The following is a 23,188-nucleotide window of genomic DNA, read 5'->3' as shown; positions in this document are numbered from 1 at the left end:
TCACCACCCTCATAGTGAAGAATTTCTTCCTTATATCTAATATAAATCTACCCTTTTTCAGTTTAAAGCCATTACCCCTTGGCCTATCACTACATGCCCTCGTAAAAAGTCCCTCTCCAGCTTTCTTGTAGGCCCCCTTCAGGTACTGGAAGGCTGCTGTAAGGACTCCCCGGAGCCTTCTCTTCTCCAGGCTGAACAACCCCAACTCTCTCAGCCTGTCTTCGTAGGAGAGGTGCTCCAGCCCTCTGATCATCTTTGTGGCCCTCCTCTGGACTCGTTCCAACAGGTCCATGTCCTTATGTTGGGGGCCCCAGAGCTGAATGCAGTACTCCAGGTGGAGTCTCACAAGAGCAGAATGGAGGGGGAAAATCACCTCCCTCGACCTGCTGGTCACGCTTCTTTTGATGCAGCCCAGGATACGGTTGGCTTTCTGGGCTTCAGACACCCATTGCCGGGTGATGTTGAGCTTCTCATCAACCACCACCCCCAAGTCCTTCTCCTCAGGGCTGCTCTCAATCCATTCTCTGCCCAGCCTGTATTTGTGCTTGGGATTGTCCCGACCCATGTGCAGGACCTTCCACTTGGCCGTGTTGAACTTCATGAGGTTCGCACAGGCCCACCTCTCAAGTCTGTCAAGGTTCCTCTGGATGGCATCCCTTCCCTCCAGAGTTACTGATCGCACCACACAACTTGGTGTCGTCAGCAAACTTGCTGAGGGTGCACTCAATCCCACTGTCCATGTCACTGACAAAGATGTTAAACTGTGCCGGTCCCAATACTGACCCCTGAGGAATGCCACTCGTCACTGGTCTCCACTTGGACATCGAGCCGTTGACTGCAACTCTTTGAGTGCAACCATCCAGCCAATTCCTTATCCACCGAGTGGTCCATCTGTCAAATCCATGTCTCTCCAAGTTAGAGACAAGGATGTCGTGCAGGACAGTGTTAAATACTTTGCACAAGTCCAGGTAGATGATGTCAGTTGCTCTTCCCTTATCCACGAACTCTTTAAAGCTCTTGAATTGTAAAAGAACAAAAAAATGAACGTAACTGTAAATTCTAATGCTTTCATAGAATCATAGAATAGTTTGGGTTGGAAGGGACCTCTAAAGGTCGTCTAGTCCAACCCCCCTGCCATGGGGGGGGGTTCACTCGTAATGCTGTTTCTTTCCTGTGAAATCCTTCAGCTTATTTGCAAAACCTTATAATGAAGTGTTTTAAAATGTAAAAATGGACACTTTTCAGTTATGTGAATAATGTTGACATAGCATGGATTTCATTGCTGTATCTGCACTCCATTTAAAAAAAAAGTAATTGTGATTAGTGTACGGAAGGATTTTCCTTTTCCCTTCAAATAAAGGGAAGTATGTCTTCTAAATAAGATGAAACAAAAGGTTTTCAGAAAAAAGATTCATGTTGCAAGAAGCACTGATTCAAAGCATGGGCCTCATCCAAATTTAAATGCTACTTAAAAGTATTTTTAAACAATAGGTGAACTAAATAAACTTCAGTGGGCCGAATTATGTAGTTTTATAAGTTGAAAGAAATATGTTTTATATTTTTAATAGAGAATGAAAATGATTCCATATGTAATGTTGAACGCTTTAAAACACGTTGGAATAAGAATACTCCCTTTCTGTATGTTAGATTTAAAAAACAGTATTCTGCTGCTATTCAGTCAGTTCTGCAGTATAAGGACTTGCAGGTGCTACTGGTCTCTACTATATTGAAATAGTTTGAGCATAATAATGCCATAGAGGTTTGTATCTCGTTTCATGAACGGAGTGGAGAATCAGAATTTTAGCTCAGTTGTGGGATGAAAGAAAAAAGTTGTACGGGTAATTTCATCCCATTAACACAATTTACCTGTTTCTTCAGATAATCTGGTATTTTCTCCTTTGTGTTAATGTGTTTCTTTCTCTGAGTTTTTGTACTTGTAGCTGTTGGTCACTGATGTGACAGTATTTTTCTAGCAGGACAGATTTAGAACTGTGTGGCTCAGATATCAGAGCTTTCTTGTGAATTGTTTGAGCAGCTTATGCTTTGCTTCCTTTCAGGAAACTAAGTGCATCATTTTTCCAGGAAGTTTGATCTTCACCAGGCACGGTCAGCAATCTGACTTTTGCACTGCTCTAAGGGATGTGTGCGTGAGCAGCAGGCAAAAACTCATTTAGCATATCTTGTTTTACTATATTGAAATCATATAATGGAGGTCGTGTATGAAAGCTTGGCCAGGATGGGTGGGTTTGTCCAGCTGAGTCAGAAAGATCATTTTGGTAGAACGCAGTAAATAAGAAGTAAGTAAAAAACATTTTCCTTTGTGCTAAGTATGGGTGACAATGATTACGTGTTAAGCACATTCAGCTTTGAATTGAAGAAACAAATCTCTCCGTTGATAAATTTTTACATTCTGAAATAGATCATTGCCTTTCCCTTCAGCATCTGAAACTACTGTTTTGGTGTAAAACAAAGTTAAATTGCCGGTGGGGTGGGGGAGGGAAAGGGCGGTGAGCTCTGATGCAGAGATGCAGCCTTTACTCCATGGCTGCCTGCAGTTTTGAGTGGTTCAGGGTGTGAGGGGGAAGGAAAAAGAATTTAGGCTTTCCAAGGACTCTCATCAGAGAGCTTTTCAAAGTGTATTCTCAAGAATCTGATTTGTACAGCTTGCACAAAAACATTTTGGGTGAGATTTTGCCATATCTCTTCGAAGCACACCAAAACAACTGGTTAAAAAAAATAAAAAGAGCTCTCATTTCTGGGTCATCCTGATGCCAAGCTGGTGTGTTAGTTGCATAAAGCAGCCCAAGAGCCAGCTTTGGTTATGGCAGCTGTGCCTGGTCTTTCTGTGTGTGACTCAAAATCCTTTGGTGCCCTCAGGTCCCTGGAGTGCTTCGGGATGGGGAGGCCCTGCTCATCTCGCCTGCCGGCATAGCGGCCAGGTGGGATTAGTGACAGGGGTCATCTGCCCATCGCCTAGACTCTGCTTGCCCTGAGGGAATTCCTGTAGCCCGGGGCATCCGTAGCAGAGACTGACTCTTCTCAGTGTGTTTAACGTTGTCTGTGCAGATACATGTTGCTTCTCTTTCTTCTCACACTTTGTTTTTTCAAGATTGGGAAATAGATGGATACTTGCTGCGCTCTCTACTACATTTCCACTTCTTTTTTCCCACTGACAGTCACTCTGTTAACCGTCCAGTCTGTAGTAAGGACGAGCTGGGTCATGAGGACTATTGTTGTGGACTTCAAGTCCTCTCCCTGCTTTCTGACACAGAATTTCCGTTTTCCATCATGCCGCTGTTGCTGAATGTGGCTGATTTTTGGCCTGGGATCCAGGAGCCCCTCTGACCTCGAGCAGAAGGAGAACTATTGCTTCAACTCTAGATCACTGTGCAAATACAATGTATTTATCTTCATGTTATTTCATTGCTTACCAACTTGTGATTTATCATTTAATTATTTTCTTACTTGTAAAATTTGTAGCAAATACTTCAGCTCTAGTGGGATTTTACTTGTGATTTTTTTTGTTTCTTCTTCCCTACTCTTTTCTGCCCTCACAGATTGAAGTGGCTCAGCTCACTATGTATTTTTCCCCTTTCTGTCTCCTTCCCCTCCAGTGCTGTCTTCTTCTGGGTGGTTGCTCTATGCTCTTTTTTCTTTTGATGATTTTGCCCTACTATTGTTTTAATAATGTAAATTCCCAAGTTTTAGCCTGTTCCTTGTGGTTACTGCCTATTTGCTTCTCCTGTTCCATTTTTCTTGCAGCTGTGCTTTCTCTTTCTTCCTTTGGTTTTCTGGTACTTGGTATCAGCTGATGCCAAACTTAGCAACAGCTCTAGGTTGCTAGAAAGAACAGCAGAGAGAACATGAGTGCAGCAAAGGGGTCAGAAACTCAGGTATCGATGTATGCATTACTGTTTTTGTACTGATATTCTCTGTGTTTTCCTGCTACCTTTTTACATTACCCTCTCTGTTGCGGTCCTGTTTTTACTCCTATTTTTAATTTCTGCATCCTGTTAGTTTTGTTAGTAGTAGCATTGGGTAATACTTAAAATTATAGAGATGACAAAAGACAGAGCACTAAGAGCAGGGGAGCGGATTCACACTTGAGGTGGAGCACTTTTTGGAGTCTTCTGAAATTCTGTCACTTACATGAGTGGAGGGCTAGAAATGAAGGGAGCAGTGAACATTAAGGGAATTGCTCATTCCAAGCATTTGCCTTCATGTTCTTTTAAAAACGAAGTACAGCCAGTTTTTGTGTATATTTGTATGAGTTTAACTGAACACTGTAATCTTGTCATCTGAAAAGTCAGTATGTATGGTCAGTGGAGAATAAACCTGACCTTTTGAGTATTTTCTCACTCAAAGGCAAATGGCTAGGGCTAGGCTGAGAAGCTATTTGCCTCACCATCCCATGTTTTTTCTTGCAGTGAAACATTGTCTAGTTTGTCAGTGGTTGTTGGGGTTTTGAGGAAGGGAGCAGGAGGTGGTGGAGCCAAGAGGACCTGTTTGTGCACTTGCCCAGGTTACGGCTGTTAATGACATTGAGGTTATCTCTCCTGTCTGGTACATCCTGCTGTGCCGCTTATGAGGCAATACCCAGCAAGCGATATCCTGTTGTTTGTAGCTTCTCTTTGATGTTTATTATTTGATTTGGAAACAAGTAACACAATGGTTAGGGGCCTCAAAACTGTTCCAAATATTTGACTTAATGTCTTAAGTTCCATGGGACACCAGTGTGTCTTTATGCAGTGGTATAACCATATGTTGTAATAGGTACTAATTGCGTAACTGCTGTAATTGTCATGCCAACAGCTTGGATTACTTTTTTGAGTCTAGTGGTTAATTAACCTTCCTTTTAAAATTAAAGGTGCAGAAGCAAAGCATTCTGTTCCTCGGTGAGGTGGGATTGTATTGGGTTGGCACTCCTTTGTATCCTTTATAGTTTTGGGGACTGTGTTCACGTTTACTAAATTACTGATTATCTGTGTTTCAGAACTAGATCACTTTCAGCACTTTAGAAATGAACAAAAAGCCTAATTCTCTGATTTTTAATTTTTTGTATTATTTTGTTCTCATATCCAATTTCTACAAGCTACGGTGCATTATAAAGAAAGATTTAACAATAACAAGAACAACAGCAGCAAAAATCAAGTAGATCATTATGCCTCTTAATAAGTTACCTATGTAGAAAACATAGGAAGAAATAACTAGGTGTTTTGCCTTAAATAAAAAAAAATCACTTTCAGAAATAATTAAGGTGTAAAACACCATGAAATGTTGGAATGGTGACCATGAGTTAACATGCCATTGCACACGTCTGTGCAACGATTGCCACTGCTGTAAGCAGTTGTAATGCTATGAAACATAAGAGCAAATAGACTACAGCTCTTTTCCAGTCCTCTAGCAGAATGTATGAGGAGAAAAACGGATACATAAAGGTTGCAAGTGGAAAGCTTGGAGTAAAATTTCCCACTTTTGACCACAGCTTTATGTAGAAATTTATTCCCTAGGTGTCTGAATGCCTGTTACTTACAATGTCCTGTTTTGTGTTTGGCTCTTCTCTTGGATTTTTCATGGCCAGCTACTGCTGCTTGTTTTCAAGAAATGAAAAACTGTATGCTACAGTAGGAACTATATGTCACTTCATGTAGATGTGGCTTAACAATCATTGCATTATGGGAATCTTTATTTCTAATTATATTGTGATGTAGCAAGAATTTTCAAAAATACTGCTAATGATTGCAAGATTTGTGTATGATAAGGAGAATTTACTGATAATCTAATGGTAATTAGAAGACAAAAGGATATTTGGATTTTGAGATAATTGTTAAAAGATAGGTAATTAAAATTGTTAAGGATTTACTCAGTTCAGCAATGATTACAAATTTGCTGTTGCAATGATTACAAATTTGTCATTAAAAAATCAGCAGGCGTTTCTTCATTTTGAAAAAACACGTCAGGAAAGAGGATTTGTAAATAGAGAAATTCACTCCACATTTTCAGTGGGAATGCCTATCAACTTTGTAAACCTCTGGCCACCAGCCCTTTTCATGCTTCCCTGTGGTAACTGCTTCTTTCTGGATATGTCAAAGACATCTTTATACAATTCCTGCAACCCTTCAAACAGTGTGTGAGGTCCTGCAGTGCTTCCAAAGGAAGGCACTGCAGGTGTCTTTGCACAGATTTAAGAGTACTCTTGGCACCTTCTTGTGCACTTGTGTCGCCTTCTCAACCCGTAAACACACATGCACACATGCATTTGCCATTCTCGTCAGCCCTTCACTGACTGAGAGCTGACGGGATAAAATGTCTTTTCCCTTTGTCCCCTGCCAGCCCCATTTCTGTTATACCTGGTGTTCCCTGGATGTGTTCTCAGACGTATTTTAACAAAGTGTTCTCAGTGTGGGTCCTGTAAAACTCGTACCAGCAATTTTACTACGGTATTTTCATTACAAAGGACATCCTGTTTCATAATAACATATTGTATTCATTTTGAAGGTGTCCTCATGTCTTACAAGAAGCAATTCTAAAAAGGTGGTTGATGCTGTTAGTTGGTACTTTGTTTTCCTTGTAAAGTCAGCATGGTATAAAAAATTCAGTGTAAAAAATTGATTTTAAAAGATAGATTGTACCTTGATGGTACCTTGTTATTTAGTTAATGTATGCCTTCTGTGATATGAAAGCTGCAGTAATGCTATTTATGTCCTAGAAAATATTCAAAAATAATTGCTGACAAAAGCCACTTCACAGGTTGACTCAGAGGTACATCTTGTAATCTGAATGTTAATATTCTGGATAGCTAGGCAGAGAAAACTATTGATGTAGTTTGAAGATCCATGTAGAGACTAGTCAGGATTTTAGTTAGAAAAGTGGGAAGGGAGAGAGATTGAGATATTTGAGTTCTCCCAGTTTCACTGAAATTTTATGCTTATTGAGCGTATGAATGCATACAATTTGTAATGTTTTTGAAAAGGTAAGGTTTTTTGCTAGTCAGTTGGAAATGTTGCCTTTTATATCTCAGGAATTTATGTCTTTTCCAGAAGCAATTTGGAATCACCTTAATTTTCCTCTAGAATCCAGGCAGCCTCTGGTTTTACTGTACAATCCATGAATATCTGTCATATGCTTTATTTTTCCCCTCAAGCTTAGGTCTGTGTTACAAAGAAGTACTGACAAAAACCAGAGGCCTGATTCTTACCTCCCTTGCATGTGGTCTTCTCCGTGTGATCCATACAGAGGGTGTAGGAGCAGCTACCACTGAGGTCAAACAATTTCCCCAGCCCAAATTAACATGTAGGTCTCGGCTTTCAACGTTCACGGACCCAAGCAGGACCTCTCTATTTCCTAAAAAGAGCTCATCCTCTTTTTGTAGTTGCAACTGATTTGGGAGGCAGAAAAGCGTGGAGGATGTTTTGAACTGAAGTGATACTTTGTATTTTCTCAATATTTGAAAATCCCACGGCTTATATTTTTTTACACCCAGGAGTCCTGCATTTTTATTCCTCCCTAGTCCACCTGCAAAAATATTGCTTCTGTGGCCTGATCTGATGTCATAAACTGTTGTGTCATGAATGAAGAAAAACAGTGTTCTTACCTCTCTGGGTATGCAGTCAGATGACTCAGGCTGTAAACTGGAAAGTATTTTTTCCATCGGTGGCATTGGCCAGCCTAGCAAACTCCACGGGCATCTGTATCAGCTGCCTTGGAATTGCTTTTGATGTGATTAGGCTACTAATTAGCTGTCTCAATTCTTCTCTCCCTCCTGATGTTTTCTTTTGATTCACTTGGACTCTGAGGAGTCTGTATTCTGTGTATGTTTGTTTTTGTGTTTTGTCTAAAATCCCTAATGATAGCTTAGACTGTCCTCTTTTGGTTGAGAGTTTCCCTGTGTTGACATACATTTTTCTGTTAAATGCATGCATCAGAATTTTTCTCCTAAGAATAGCTGTTATTTTGCAAGGTGTAAACAATGTATTGTCAGTGTGACTATATAGGTGCATATTCATTTAAACTGTGCTAAGGATTTAACAGTCTGAATGAGAATGTGCATAGTTACTTCAAAACCATCAAAACCATAGCAAATGTTTAGTACTTGAATATTTATTCACCAGATAGTAACCTCACAATTAAATTATTATGTAAAGTCAGTTAAATAACAGCAGAAGTTATTGTATTAAGGCCCACTTTGCAAGGAAACCAATGACAAGGAAGCAGTGAAACACGCTAATAGATTATATGCTATAGCAATATATTGCCTTTTTATTGCTTTTCCACAGGCAGCAGATTCATGTATAGTTATTACTAGCTACATTATCTGCTAGTTTTCTATCAAAAAAGATTCAGTCTATTGAATCATTAATCCAATATTTATCATTCTTATTGAAAATCCACTAGTGTTAGCACTGTATAAAATATTGACTTAAATCTACTGGTTTTGCTAAAGATTAAAAACATATTAACCTAAAAAGCACAGAATTTCTTAGGACATTTGAAACTATTCATTGTGGATGTTGGAAATGACAATATTTCTGTGTTGTGTGAGGAATTATATTTTTTTTTTTAAATCTTTCACATATAGTAAGTGACCAGTGCCATCCTGATTTGAAGATGCTGAATGTTCATCCAACTCATACTTGAAATTTTGATTTGTATTGCATTAGTTACTGAATATCAAGAATAAAATTTTTGCTCATACATAGAGTGTAAAATGGGATCTTTTGTAGCAGCACACGGCCTGTTTAGAATGATATAACAGGCGCTGAATGTTCACATATCAAACAAAATGCCATCTTTCTGTAGAAAAGAGGTGTCAAAAAGTTTCTTTGTACCTTTAACGCATGTGATTATGTAGTACAAAATGCAGAGTTTGTAAAATTTCTTGAATATACAGGCAAAAAATGAATAATTCAAAACAACTCATAAGTTCTACATTCTATTGTATCTTTTATAACGCAGGCAGAAGATAGCATTGTGTTCCCAGTAGAGCTGAATTTGCACAAGTTACACCTCTGAAAATGCCAGATGGTCTATGGTCTACTTTTGAGAGCTGTCACATATGTAAAGATTTGAAAAAAGAAAGACAGCTGAATGAGAGCAGTGGATCATTAAAGAAAGAGTGAGAGTCCCTGGGTATCACTGTGTTTTAAGAAGCATTGTGTCGTTCCCCATATTATACCTTTTTTTTTTAAGATATACACAACCTTTAAAAAATAAGGTAAAAATATTTCTGTTTTAAACTGAGTGGTTGTGGCTTAATCTTGGAACTGTCAATTCCTTTTGTTCTTTATGCTAGAATGCCGTCATATGGTTCCTAATTGGTTTCAAGTGTGTGTTAACCATAAGATTCAAGTCTCCCTAGTGCAAAATTATCAATAAAGTTAAAATAAATTTAAATTGAGATAACTAATCCATTTGGGGTTTTATTCCATTTTGATTTGACCTGCGTATCACATGTGAATACTGTAAAGCCAGTCAGCTAAAAAGTTGTATGTTAATGCTAAAAGACTGACGTAAGAGTACTTTGGGAACAGGATTATTAAAAAAAAAAAATACAAAAAAACCCCACTCCCTCCCCAAAAAACCCTTAGTAAAAATGGTAATAAAAGCAAACAAAAATGACTGTTTGGATTCCCCAAGACTTCCCATTCACCCACAGTTTGACAGAAACACACCTAATTTTGAAGATGGAATTTTGGATAATTTGTCAAGTTACTGTATTGTAGCAAAGCACCAAAAATACACAAACAATTATAAGCTGCCACCACCAATTTAGCTGGCTTGGAAAAGGTCATAACTGTCAGTTTTAGAAACTTGCGTGTCCAGACATACAGAATTTTTAGTATAGTCTGTTGCTTTTATTTACTGAGGCAGGTTAACCCCTCCCCAGCATTTCTAGGTTATTGGTGCAGCTGCACCACTCCACAGTTCGGAATTGTAGGCAGCGCCACAGTGTGAGGAAACACCGTTACACGGAACGTGAAAAACACTGTTCTTAATAGTACAATTTACATTTGAGTGGGATAATGAAAATGAAGCTATGGGGAGCTATTGGTATGAACTTTAGAGAGTAAAAATTTTGATTCCTGTTGTTGCTAAAGATTTTATTTTTGACTGTAGTTAGGTCTACATTGACTATTTTTAAAATGGAGGGATTTGATTAGTTTTTTAACAAAATTTGTTTTGCACGTATGTGGAAAGATGTCCTACACAAAGGGTTCCTGGTAGTATACTTTTAAAGAATCCTGTTGCAGGTAGGAGAAGACTCCCTTAAAAACTTGTTTTGGAGCTTTTATGATAGTCTGGAAATGTTAGCAAAATATACGCTACAAATGGAATTCCAGAGTGCAGAAAGTGCCTTGCTTATGCTTCTGTTCATAGGTTTTGCAAGCACTAATGCAAAATTGAAAGGAGAAGCAGTTTCTCTATTGCCATGGAAAACTTTTTGGGCAACAGTTAGTTGTTCGGGTGTCAGCATTGTGCTCCTGCTCTGTTGGCTTGGAGGTCGGTGAGCAGTTACTGCTGGTAATGGAAGGGAATGATCTTTGCCTTCTCTGCAACATCTTTGGGGAGGCTGAAGCATAAATGTTTCCCCCAGCCCTCCCTTTCCTGCAACACAAAATGATCACTTTTGTAAAGTAGGTTCAATCAGGGTTACTCTGACCTAGATAGATCTGGGTAGTCTAGGGTATCTTCTTAAAATCTTAGTTGCTGTGACGAAAAAAATCAAATGGCAAGAAAAAATGAACCAGTTCATATTTAAGCTATTATGAAAAGTATCTTTTTGCCTCTGAACGTGACCAGGAGTTAAAGTTTAAGATTTATCTGAATTTTAATCTGGACAAGTTTATGATAGTTGGAGGAAGCAATGGTATCAGTGTCCTTGATAAAAGGGAAGCATTGAGGGTTTGTTAGGCAAATTTGGAACTGAGAGTCTTTTTAGAGACCATGTTGGTCTGTGTGTCCCAGTAGTATTTGTCCGAAAGTTTGGTCACTTGTACCTGAAGTGATCAGTGGAGATGGTTTTTTTTGGAGGAAGCTAACTATAATTATCTATACATATTGTTATCTTGGAGACAGTGTAATCTACGTACGAAGCTATACTGTGAAATCATCTGAAAATGGATATGAATCGTCTGAAAAGAGAATGAACTGCAGCACTGTTTTTTCTTTACTGCTGGCACTGTCTAATCTCTCTTCAGTTGAGTGTTCAGTAGAATCTGGGCTTTTTCCTTGACATGAGATTTATAAATAGTTGAAGATTGGACTGTCTGAAAACCTCTTTATGTCCAAGCATGATACAGTAGTGTTTTGATTAGGAGAGGTGATTGGGCTGATGCTTTTTGATTATGAAATCCTGTTGTGTCACTATGTGTATAGTTTAATTAGTTTTCAAACGAAGTCTGCATTTTTTTTCTAAATAAGAGTCTTTAATTGGAAACTACTCTTTTTATTACAAAGCTTTACATAAAAAAAATTCCACATCTTTTCTTTTCTTTAGATACAGACTTTATATACATAGACAATGTATTTTCCATGTTATTAAAAATACGCTCCTTTATGATACCATAGATCAACAAAGAATGGTCAAGTTTCTTGCCCTCTCATTAGAATGTACTCTTGGAGTCTTAGCCAGGCCACTGCAGATTTCTGCCTTGACAGGTTTTGTATTTTTTTCCTTTGACCATTTCAGTTTGTTGCTATTAGAGCCCTAACTGGCCCATTACAGCCATTTTTAAAATTGTGATTCTGAATTGAGGAATATGGGTGTGGGGGACTCTGGCGTGCCACAGCTACGCGGTGTTTGAATGCATGTTCCTTCTGGTTACTGGATCACCTCCTCCACAAAAACAGATTTTGATTGGTTTTGTTCTTCCCAGCAATCCACAGTCTTTATGAATTTAAGCTCAAACTGTTGTTAGTTACCTGGATACTCCTATTCTTCTCTAATATACCGGTCTGTGGTGGCTCATTGTCAGGGGGCACCTACCTTGTTACTCAGGTTATTTTCTGAAGACTGAAAGGTTGGCCAACCTGCAGCTTCACTTCTGTTACTGCAGTCGCTATCTTCTCTCCCATACCTTTTTCTTTCCTTCTGTTACATTTCCCTCCATTCTTCATTTGGCTCCCTTAACCCAAGTTTATCTCAGTTTTGCTACTTTTTCTCCCCTTCCTGATATTTTCCTTCTTCAAATTACTTGCCTTATTCTCTCCGTCTAATTCACAGAGCATTGTGAACATTTCTGTGCAGTGACGAAGGGGGAATCTAGGCCTCATACGGACATGAGGCGCTTTCTGAATACCTAATGATTATTTTTAATCTAGAGATCTTTTTTGCTTTCTTTTTTTTTGATGGGGGAATGTTAACTTTTCAGTCTATTCTTTGATCAATACGAGCAATGAAAGTTGCCTTCCCAATCTAGCCTAAAGTGTTCAGTTATCACTGTACAATTTAAATTAACCCTTTTTTTCTTTGACTTTAAGCACAACCTCAACGTTTGCCTCAGCCGAATACTTCAGCACTGGAAAGGGGTGAGGAAGAAAGTGGCAAAATCCAAAACGGCCATGCGGGTCTGAGTAATGGAAGTGGAATTCACAACGGGGTCAAGCACGCACCTGCAGACAACAGAAAACTTTCGGCTCCTGTTTCAGAAAAAATGCACAGAAAAATTCAGTCCACCTTGTCTGTCAACAGCAACAGCAGCAAGAAGAGTAAAATAAGCTCTGTGTTTTCTCAAAAGCCAGGTACTTCACCTGAAGGTAAGCAGAAATTCTTATTAAAAAAACCCAACTGAATAAAGACTAGCCAAACCCCATTCTCACTAATAATTACACAATCAACTGAAAATAATTGAAGAGCATGACTCATGCTCCAGAAGCAAATAGAAATCATTATGATAAAACACAAGTTACTTCCCCAAAGGAAAATATTAAGTATTTGAAGGAAATTGAAGCAATGGGAGATTTCTTACTTTCAAACATTTGGCCAACATAGTCTGATAATGTTTTAGTCTCTCTATGTAGTATCCTGAACTGATAGAAACTCCTGTCAACATTGTCACATATACACCAGAAAAAAATGTTAAAGCACTAGTTCAAAGCATAGTAAATACTTAAATCTAGTAATGGCAGGCCCCATGAGGGTAGAGTTTGCTTTTGAAAATGTGCTGTTAGCAGATATTCTGACTAGCCATGAGGTCCGAACACTAGATAATAAAATTTGGACCTGTGCTTCAATGTTTAACGTGCCTTATGCTATATTTGGGCTGTAAATAATTTGCATGAGAAAGGTTCGTACTCCCTGTGCACAGCTTAAATAATCAAAAGTAAATAATTTTCCTTATGTTTTAGCTGTGTGTGTATGTTTTCACTGCTTGCAATTACTCTAATGGTCCCAGAGTTCCTGAGCCTCTCTTCAATCCACTGCCTTCCCATTAGCACTAATATACTCGATGGGCTTTGCTCCTGCGCATTCCAAGAGGGGTGCAGAGGCTCTATAAATTTTATTGGTTTGAGGCAGGCATAGATGCGACTGGTTAAAAAAACCTCTCGGGGGTGGCTACAGACACAGATTCTTAGAGAAATGGGAAACGGTACTGTTCAGTGATATGGGGAGGATTCTCAGCCTAGATGAAAGGAAGAGGGATCAGAAGGACTGCACATAGTGGCCTGAATGAAGCCTACTGATGTCAGTGGAGTGACTTCTCTTGACTTCAACTACTTCAATCAAACCTACTGAGTGAATCTGTGTAGTAATATCATGAACAGCTTAACTCGGACTGTGCCATGGGCTGGTCTTCCTTGCTGTGGTTTATTTTCATATTTATCTTCAAGAACCTACTGTTATTTTTCTGTTGCACTTTCAGTCCTCTGAAATTCCTTTCCAAAATGACAACTTCATACTTGCTATATTCCACTTATCTCTTTCTGTTACATGAATTCCAGTTCACCCTCCAGCCCAATATTTTTCTTATATATCAAAAAACTGTAAGTCAGGAGACCTAGATCTGTTCGCATGACTGGTACAAAGTGCAGGCCTCTGAATTTAGGAAATTCAACGTCTGAAAAAGAAATTATGGAGTTCTAAAGAGATGGTGCCTGCCCTGTTCATGCCCTTATACAATTATTTATGGCAAGCACTTCCTTTTTTCTTCTAAAATTATATTGGAATAAATACAGTCAGTGGGCTTTTTGTTTGTTTTTAATAACCTTGGCAATGATTATGTCAAATTACTGAATGACTGAGCAGAAAATTAATGAGATACCTTCAGATATAGCTGTAAATTCTAATGTCTGATTTTAATATCCCACACAATTGTGTTAGTTGCCTGAAACTGTCAATATACAATTTTTTATATACAGTCAGAAATGTTGACGTTTTTAAAGGTATGTCTGATTAGAATATAGATAATTACATTGTGTTGTCACACTGTCTAACTTACATACTTTCAAAGTACAGAAATACAAGGTAATCCTTACTGTCACATGTAGTTTCTTGAGTCACCTAATAGCTAAAATTAAATATATTTGTTATACATCTAACATTGTAATGTTCTCATTTTGAATGTGGGAACTTGGATATATGCTCTGAATAGCTTGACCCACGCTGCTAATATCTGCTGCAGTTTTCTGTTGTGAAGCAAAAGTTTTATTGTGCAGTCATTAAAGTATATCTAGGGTATTTGTGTCTACACATCTGCATGCACACATGTACAAGCCTTCTGACAGTTTATTCAGCTTTTCAGTAATTTACCCTGTAGGGCTGCGTGGGGAACTATAGGCTATAACTAATATTCTTATCAAGCTGTTACCTTGCAGGAAGTATCAATATATACATAATTTGTTCTATCATCTATCAGTTTTTCAATACGATGCATAATCAGAGACTCTGGCAATGGTCAGTTGAAATATTGAAAATAACACAAAGAAGAGATCACTATTTAAGGAAAAATTATTTATCCATAACTTAAAAATAATTGTGTTCATGAATTTAGGAAATGTTAATCCCTTATGACTACTTCTGGAAGGCTACACTTAAAAAACTTGGTATAATTACACAGGTTATTTGTTCAAAGGAGTTTAATTGCATTTAAACTAGCAATATATATACCTGATGAATACATCTAACTATACAAAACCAGAAGAGTACACTAGTAAGTCCTGTGACTGAGGATTGCATAGACACTCTTTGAAAATGGTATACACAAATTAATTTGAACCTAACTTCTACAGATTCTTTGTATTATGAATCATACTTTTGTGGGCAAAGAGGTATTTCTGTGAGCAGTTGTCTCTTCTGATCCAATGACATTTATGTAGAAACTATTGAAAAGGTTTACAGGAAGGTGGAAAAGATAGGAAACTATTGGAAATCATTTGCAACGTTGCTTAACTACTTGGCTTTGCTTTAACTTGTACCACGTTGACCTCATAAGCCACTGGTTACTGCTGAAGAGCTGCTGGGTTTGAGTTTACTTGAAGATGTGCGTTTGTGTTTGTGCATATCTATACAGTATAATAATATAACTTGTAGGCAGTTTTGTATGTAATCTTATGCAGAAAGAGACGAATTATATTAATTTTTGTACTGTGAGTATTGAATAATCAATCACCTGAATTAACTCAGCTACTTCAATTTACTACAGTGTCCAGATAATTTTTGTAGAAAGAAATACAGGTAAACTTGAACACTTTCAGATACTCCAATTCACTTTAATTTTGCTGTTCCTTATGTACGACCTTGGATTTTATAATCCAATTTATAGGTTGGGTTTTTTTTTTTTTTCAAACCTGAAAATACATGCCATGTTTTTTTACTTCATCTGCCTTATGTTCCACCTTGAATGCTCTACTCTATTGCCAGTCAGGAGAATAACTGGTTTTGTTACGTGAAACAAAGTGGCCAAAGAAAAGAAATAGAGTATGTCCTCTGAAGGAAGAAAAGTGAAAATTCTGGTCATCAAGCTGAGTTTAGACTAGAGAAAAGAGAAAACATTTTCCACTTTTTCTTATTCCCTCCCAAAAGCTGCAATTTTCTTGTTTCTTCTTAAAAGAATCATAGAATCATTAAGGTTGGAAAAGACCTCCAAGATCATCGAGTCCAACCGTCAACCCAAAACCACCATGCCCACTAAACCATGTCCCTAAGTGCCTCATCTACCCGTCTTTTAAATACTTCCAGGGATGGTGACTCAACCACTTCCCTGGGCAGCCTGTTCCAATGTTTAACCACTCTTTCAGTAAAGAAATTTTGAATGTGAATATTTCTGGAGCACCACACCTATTTGTAATGTTTAGTAAGGCCAGGTCTGGTAGTTATTTTGCTCTAGAACATCTTAATCTATTGGCAGAACAGAAAACCTGGTAGTGCTTGTAGCAGGGTAGAATCAAGAAACATACAGGCTTGCCACCTATCTTGCGCAGGAGCGCATTTGGGCTTATGCTTATTAAAAGGTTAGCAAATGCAGCATGCTGCATCATATATTGCAGACTTTAGTATATATACCAGGAAGCTAAATGAAGTCCAGTGCTGTTTTACCCAGGATATCACATCTTACCATGAATAAGGTTGGTACTGCTCCTGTTGGTCTCCAAAGTACTAGACAGCCCTAACGCAAGCTATAAAGCCCTCCAGTCCCTCACCCCACCAAAATCCCCCACCATAATTAACAACTCTTTTATTAATTGTTCCAGCTGCAAACTCCACTTGTGCTGTAGATCACATCTTGTGAGCTTTTGGAATTGAAGTTGCGTTGGAAGTGCTTAAAATGTAACAGACATTTTGGTAGCGGTAGTGTAAAAGCTTTAAAATCTGCCTTTTTAAACGAGCCTGTAGTGTATGGAGTCATGTCAGCATTCCAGAGTATGCTGTTTAGAAACACTTTTACATTCAGTGAGGCTTAGGAGGGTGTGAGTGCACTCACCAGCTCTGCTCTTCCTCTGCATCTATTATTAATCCATATTGTCCCTGAAGAAATCTTACTCAGCTCTGTAACTTACACTACAAAAAACAAAGGAATTATGAAATAGTAGGAGTGTCTCTCTTAAAAAGCAGTTTTTAAATACTGTTTCAATTCTAACGATTTTTCAAAGGGACTGGATAGGTTTCAATGCATATTGGGAATAAAAGAATTTTTTTTATTCAAAGAAATTTTAATGATATGTTAAATTATTGATGTCAGAGGTGCCACAGTTCTTTCAAAACTCTGGTAGGTAGACCACTAGCAAAGAGAATTGTCACTCTCTTGCACTTGTTACGTGTAGTGCAGAGAAACACCTTGGAAACCTGAAAAAGCAATTGTAAATGAGTAAAAAGAAGGCAGTCTAGCTGCTGCGTTTGGAAGCAGTGGTACCTGTCCAAAGCAACTTAAAGAGGGGAGGAGGTCTAAAGGAGACAACAATGAGGCAGCTGAACAGTAAATCTAGATGTTAGGAAATGAAGAAAAACAGGTAACTGAATACACACATATGTGTATCAGAGCAGTGGAAGGTAAGTAATAATGACATATGCAGAGTTGGAGTAGAACAGGGAAGAAGAAACTGAGCAGTGGGAGGGATGGAAGAGGAATTTAATTAAGGGGGCGGAGGAGGCAAAATGAAGTAGGCACTAATTATTTTGTAAAAACCAAACCAAGTTTTCCTACCAAAACCTTATGAAGCTTGATGTTATGCTTTTTTTAAATCAAAGCAATCGTTTATAAAAAGTTAATGATAGAGGGAATACAGGTTTTAATTCAGTTTTGAAATGGAGCTCTCGCTTCTGGTCAAGTTGCTGTGACCTCACAAGTTACTACGTTTGTCAGGGTAGTTCCCACAACTCCAGTAACTTGTAATAATTTGCAGTTAGGGTGGTACTTCACATATTCAAAAGGCTGAGAGCATACACAATTGCTGTATTCATCTGGAAATGATAGCTTGTTTAACATAGCTTGTTAAACTATGGTGAGCAGATCATGAGCCTGCCTCCTGTATGTACGGTGAGATCTTCACTTTGTTCCTTCCCAGGCTCTCTAAACGAGAGAGGCACTAGAAGGCATCTTCTTTCCAAGGATTTTTTTCAAGATAGGTCTTAGGAAGTGTAATAAGGCTAGGTGCAGGAGTGAAGTAGATAAAGAAAGCCTGCAGCATGGGGGTGAGGCTCTGGGGAAGGAAAGGCAATATAGGCTTGCTGCCAAATTTAAGTTACCACTCATGCTTTTCCAGGAGCAAGGCCTGAAGCAACCTTCCTCAGCCTTCTGGACTGTGTGTCTTGCGCTACTGAGCTTAGAGATGCGGTGAACAATCTCACCTAAAGTGTGGGTTTTTTTAAAATCCAATGTTTAAAAGTCAACATTTCAGGGTGCATTTGAATGAGACTTTTTTCCCCCTTCTTTTTAGTATAATGCAACTTCATCCGTTCTAGATGTTGAATCCAAGCATGGGGTTGGTGGGCACTATTTAACTCATGCTGCTGACTACATTAATGTATTAGAGTATCCCAAGTGATATTGATGGCTTAACTGAAGACAAAGCAAGTCCACCAAATAGCCTTTGTGTTAAGCCAGGGCCTTGAGAACCACTGGGTGCATACACATGGAGAGTAGCGAGTAGTTCTCTTAGCAGGGTAGCAGACCTCTGTTTGAAGAAGGAGCATCTTACTTTGGTTTATATAACTTTGTATAAACTGCAAAATAGTTTTCAGTCAACTTTACTTTCCTTTTGGGCATATAATTTTGAATAGGATTCCCCACCCCCACCCCCCTTTGAGTGCCACAAGACCAGCAGTAAGTTTTCTTTTATATATTGTTCTGTCATTGGATTGGTATTATTTACTGAAATTGGGTATGAATGTGCATTATACCATGAATAGCCTAACATAGCAGAAATATCTGCTGGCCACTTCTCTCTTTTTTTTTTTTTTTTAAACATACATACACCTCTAAAAACCATCCCATAGCATTAAGTAGCATTTAGGCAGCTACTTAGTTAGTATCCTGCAAATCTCTCTACTTGGGCCAAAATTTCCATTGTTATATTTTAGAAATTGATTTTAAGTGGATTTGTGTCTGAGCACGAAGTGCTAAACGGAGGGGTTTTTGTTAAACAAGGTTGTATCAGAACACAATTGTCAATCAGGCAGTGGGCAAATACCATTATCATTTGTCAAACCTGTGATTTTTAAGAAGGCATTTTGAAGAGTGGTGTGTTTTAAGCATGGTTTATGTTTTTGTTTGCATAGAAGTCTTGGGAGGTGGTTTACATGTTGTGTAACAGGAGTGAGTGGAAAACAGGGCCTGTAATGAAAAAAGGGCTTCCCACAGTATCCATTTTATAAGGTCATAGTCTAGCTAGCACCTAACTAGTATCAATATTTGCAGTGATGCGCAATGGCAATGAAAGCTTCATATTCTAAGGAAACCTTAGATATTGTAAATTGGCATGTTTCTTAGTATATCTGTATGTTTGAACTGGATCATTTTACTCCTGAGGTTGTATCTGTATCGAGAGTTTAGAATATAAGCTTTGATGAAAGTTTCCATGTGTTCTGCAGTGCAATTTGCCTGTTCAGGCAACATTTTAATTTTCTTGATCAACAGAGACAATTGTTTTCTATTTTAAAATGCTGACATATCACATATATTATGATTTGTAACTGTATTTTCCCCCATCTAAATAAATGTAGCTCTGTTACCTAGGGATAACTATACTCCATGCAACAGTTCTTGCAATCAGTTTGTTCTTTCTACATTTCTTACTTTTCCTTGAGCGTTTTCCTGGGTGCAGTGAGTTTTCTGGAAGGGGATGGGTAGCAGCGGCTGCACACCAACCCCGTACGTTAGAGGAACGGTGGTGTGATGGCGTGTGTGCCGCTGCTCGGTAAGTTTACGCCCCACCTCTGTGTAATACACACCTTTAAGAAACTTGTGCTGGGTGGTTTCTCTTCGCTTGCCGTGCTGCTCTGGCCGTGGGCTGTCTCTGCCATTGGCACCGCGAGTGCATCCCTGCTGCTGCCGCTCCGTGCTGTTTTTTTTTTTTTTTTTTTTTTTTTTTTTTTAAAATCCATCCCATAGCATTAAGTAGCATTTAGGCAGCTACTTAGTTAGTATCCTGCAAATCTCTCTACTTGGGCCAAAATTTCCATTGTTATATTTTAGAAATTGATTTTAAGTGGATTTGTGTCTGAGCACGAAGTGCTAAACGGAGGGGTTTTTGTTAAACAAGGTTGTATCAGAACACAATTGTCAATCAGGCAGTGGGCAAATACCATTATCATTTGTCAAACCTGTGATTTTTAAGAAGGCATTTTGAAGAGTGGTGTGTTTTAAGCATGGTTTATGTTTTTGTTTGCATAGAAGTCTTGGGAGGTGGTTTACATGTTGTGTAACAGGAGTGAGTGGAAAACAGGGCCTGTAATGAAAAAAGGGCTTCCCACAGTATCCATTTTATAAGGTCATAGTCTAGCTAGCACCTAACTAGTATCAATATTTGCAGTGATGCGCAATGGCAATGAAAGCTTCATATTCTAAGGAAACCTTAGATATTGTAAATTGGCATGTTTCTTAGTATATCTGCATGTTTGAACTGGATCATTTTACTCCTGAGGTTGTATCTGTATCGAGAGTTTAGAATATAAGCTTTGATGAAAGTTTCCATGTGTTCTGCAGTGCAATTTGCCTGTTCAGGCAACATTTTAATTTTCTTGATCAACAGAGACAATTGTTTTCTATTTTAAAATGCTGACATATCACATATATTATGATTTGTAACTGTATTTTCCCCCATCTAAATAAATGTAGCTCTGTTACCTAGGGATAACTATACTCCATGCAACAGTTCTTGCAATCAGTTTGTTCTTTCTACATTTCTTACTTTTCCTTGAGCGTTTTCCTGGGTGCAGTGAGTTTTCTGGAAGGGGATGGGTAGCAGCGGCTGCACACCAACCCCGTACGTTAGAGGAACGGTGGTGTGATGGCGTGTGTGCCGCTGCTCGGTAAGTTTACGCCCCACCTCTGTGTAATACACACCTTTAAGAAACTTGTGCTGGGTGGTTTCTCTTCGCTTGCCGTGCTGCTCTGGCCGTGGGCTGTCTCTGCCATTGGCACCGCGAGTGCATCCCTGCTGCTGCCGCTCCGTGCTGCCGGCCGGCGGGACGCCTGTAGCACCTGCTGGGGCTTCTGTTCAGGGCTCTGTGGGGGCCTGGAGTAAACCCCTGCTGAGGACCTCAGCTGCCACTTTGATTGCGGTTTTGCCCTTTTTGATTCTCACTGTGAGACAGCAGAGTGCCTGGAGATTGTTTTGAGTTGTCTGAAGTCGGTGAATATAGTTAGTAAGAAGCTGGCCAAGGTCACCATCCTGTAAGTGAGCTTATTTACCATTGCAGACATGAAAACCTCATATCATATGGACCTGCCTGCTTGGTATGAAAGCTTATTGGGTCAGTTTGTGACAGGTTAGTGTCAAACATTACAAAAGCAGCACAGATCAGCCTGCGCATGTGTTTCTCTGTACATTTTTCAGTTTAACTTCTGCATCCCTTGTACAGTTTCAAAGGTCGATGGTTCTCTTAAAAGTCTGTTTCTCAAGTAGAGCTGCACCTTTTCATAAAAATGAAGAGGAGGTGATAAAAAGGAAGTTGAAATAAAAGAAATATACATTTCAGTATTTAAAAGGAATTAGATATCAGGGTAATATCTGTATGCAAAGATTTTAGAAATAAAGTGGTATGCACATGCAAGTGTGCAAATGTGCATATCTATGCATATGTCCATTATGCATGGACAAAAATTAAAGTTGTTTTATTGTTGATATTGGTTCTTTTCCTTAAATGAGCATAGCTGTTACAACTGGGATAAGGTATGGAGTGGGGCCCTCTGGGCTTTGAATAACAGTGTGTAAACGGTTTTAGGGGATTTTAGGCTATTTCTTGTCTGGATATTGTCTGTGGTAACATTTATAACCCAGTTAAAGTAGATGTTACATGTAGTGTATACAGTCTGGTTAAATCAGCACAAAGTAGCTGGATGTGCGTATATGATATAAGCAGCAAAAACTTGGATGAGTTGGTTGGGTTTCTATTTGCCTTGGCATTGTTTTAACAGTTTCGATGAAGTTCCCTAACAAATCTGTAACTTTTGGGGATGTGCCAAAGGACTAAGGAAACAGCTTTACTTACATCGGTATTTAAAAATGCTGCATGAGATGACCCTTTTAACTTCAGGTCTAACTTTCATCCCAGGCAAAATGAAAGGATAATTGAAGATGAGCTTTTGTGTCTGAAAGCTCATCTTTTTTCCCCCACTGAGAGTTGATCTAATAAAATATACTTTCACTGCCTACAGACCAAGCCTATCATAATTTATGCCATTCAGCATAGCTTTTGGGAGCTTGGGTCATAGTCAACAAATGTGATACTGTGTTTTGATGACATCAAATGCATTTGATAAAGGAACTAAGGCAGATGTACTATTTTGTTTGGGTTTTTTTTTTATAAAGTATACCTCTGTACAGTGTTTGACACTCCACATCCTCACTTTTGTGTAGTGCCAATCTGTTGTGCAGCATTTCTACATTAATTAGAGAAAAGTATAATAGAAGAATTGTAAAGCAATGGAAATTTGAGACTGGTGTGGTGTAATGTGGAAGTCCTAAGGAAAAGCTCATCTTCATTAATGGTGGGCTTACATAATGAGACACAGACTAATTCCTTCTTTGTGAAAGTATTTAATGAAAACTTAAACCCCAAGAAACTTCGGAGTTAGCTATTTATCAACAGTGCTGCATTGTGAACATGAAGGCAGATGGAGTTTGGTCCTTGGTAAAGATACACCCCTAATTCTTAATTGAGTTAGTATATCTAATGGGAAACGAAGAATGAGAAAACCTCTAATTCTCAAACAAAAAAAAAGTAAAGAAATAGATCATTTTAAGCTAGCCTCTCTTTACAGTAATACAGTGTCATAACCGATATTGCTATATGATTTCTTTATCAGAAAAGACTAAAATATATTAAAGGTTTCCAGAAAACATGTTGTCACACATTAAGATCATCAAATTTACATTTTTTTCCAAATTCTTCCCAAATATATAAATTAAGTTTAGTTCCAGATGGATTAATGTGTTCCACTACTCACTCATTTGCAAAAACTATTAGGATTTTGATGTGGTAAAGTCAAAGAGTGGAAGTTAAGTATAGTCTTTATTCTTAACATGTTAA

The 23,188-nt window shown here is 38.4% G+C and overlaps 1 protein-coding gene across 1 annotated transcript in view; it reads left to right on the top strand.

The window, feature by feature from the left end:
- Positions 1-23,188, top strand: part of MDFIC (MyoD family inhibitor domain containing) — a 53,467-nt gene that overhangs the window by 25,472 nt on the left and 4,807 nt on the right. Inside the window, exon 4 of the mRNA XM_009324059.1 lies at positions 12,481-12,756. Coding sequence (XP_009322334.1) covers positions 12,481-12,756 — 276 coding nt within the window. The remainder of the gene's footprint in view (positions 1-12,480; positions 12,757-23,188) is intronic.

Source organism: Pygoscelis adeliae, unplaced genomic scaffold, assembly GCF_000699105.1.
Source record: "Pygoscelis adeliae isolate BGI_AS28 unplaced genomic scaffold, ASM69910v1 Scaffold24, whole genome shotgun sequence".
NCBI classification, from domain to species: domain Eukaryota; kingdom Metazoa; phylum Chordata; class Aves; order Sphenisciformes; family Spheniscidae; genus Pygoscelis; species Pygoscelis adeliae.
The sequence above is the reverse complement of the archived record's forward strand: the minus strand, read 5'-3'. Positions and strand labels throughout refer to the sequence as shown.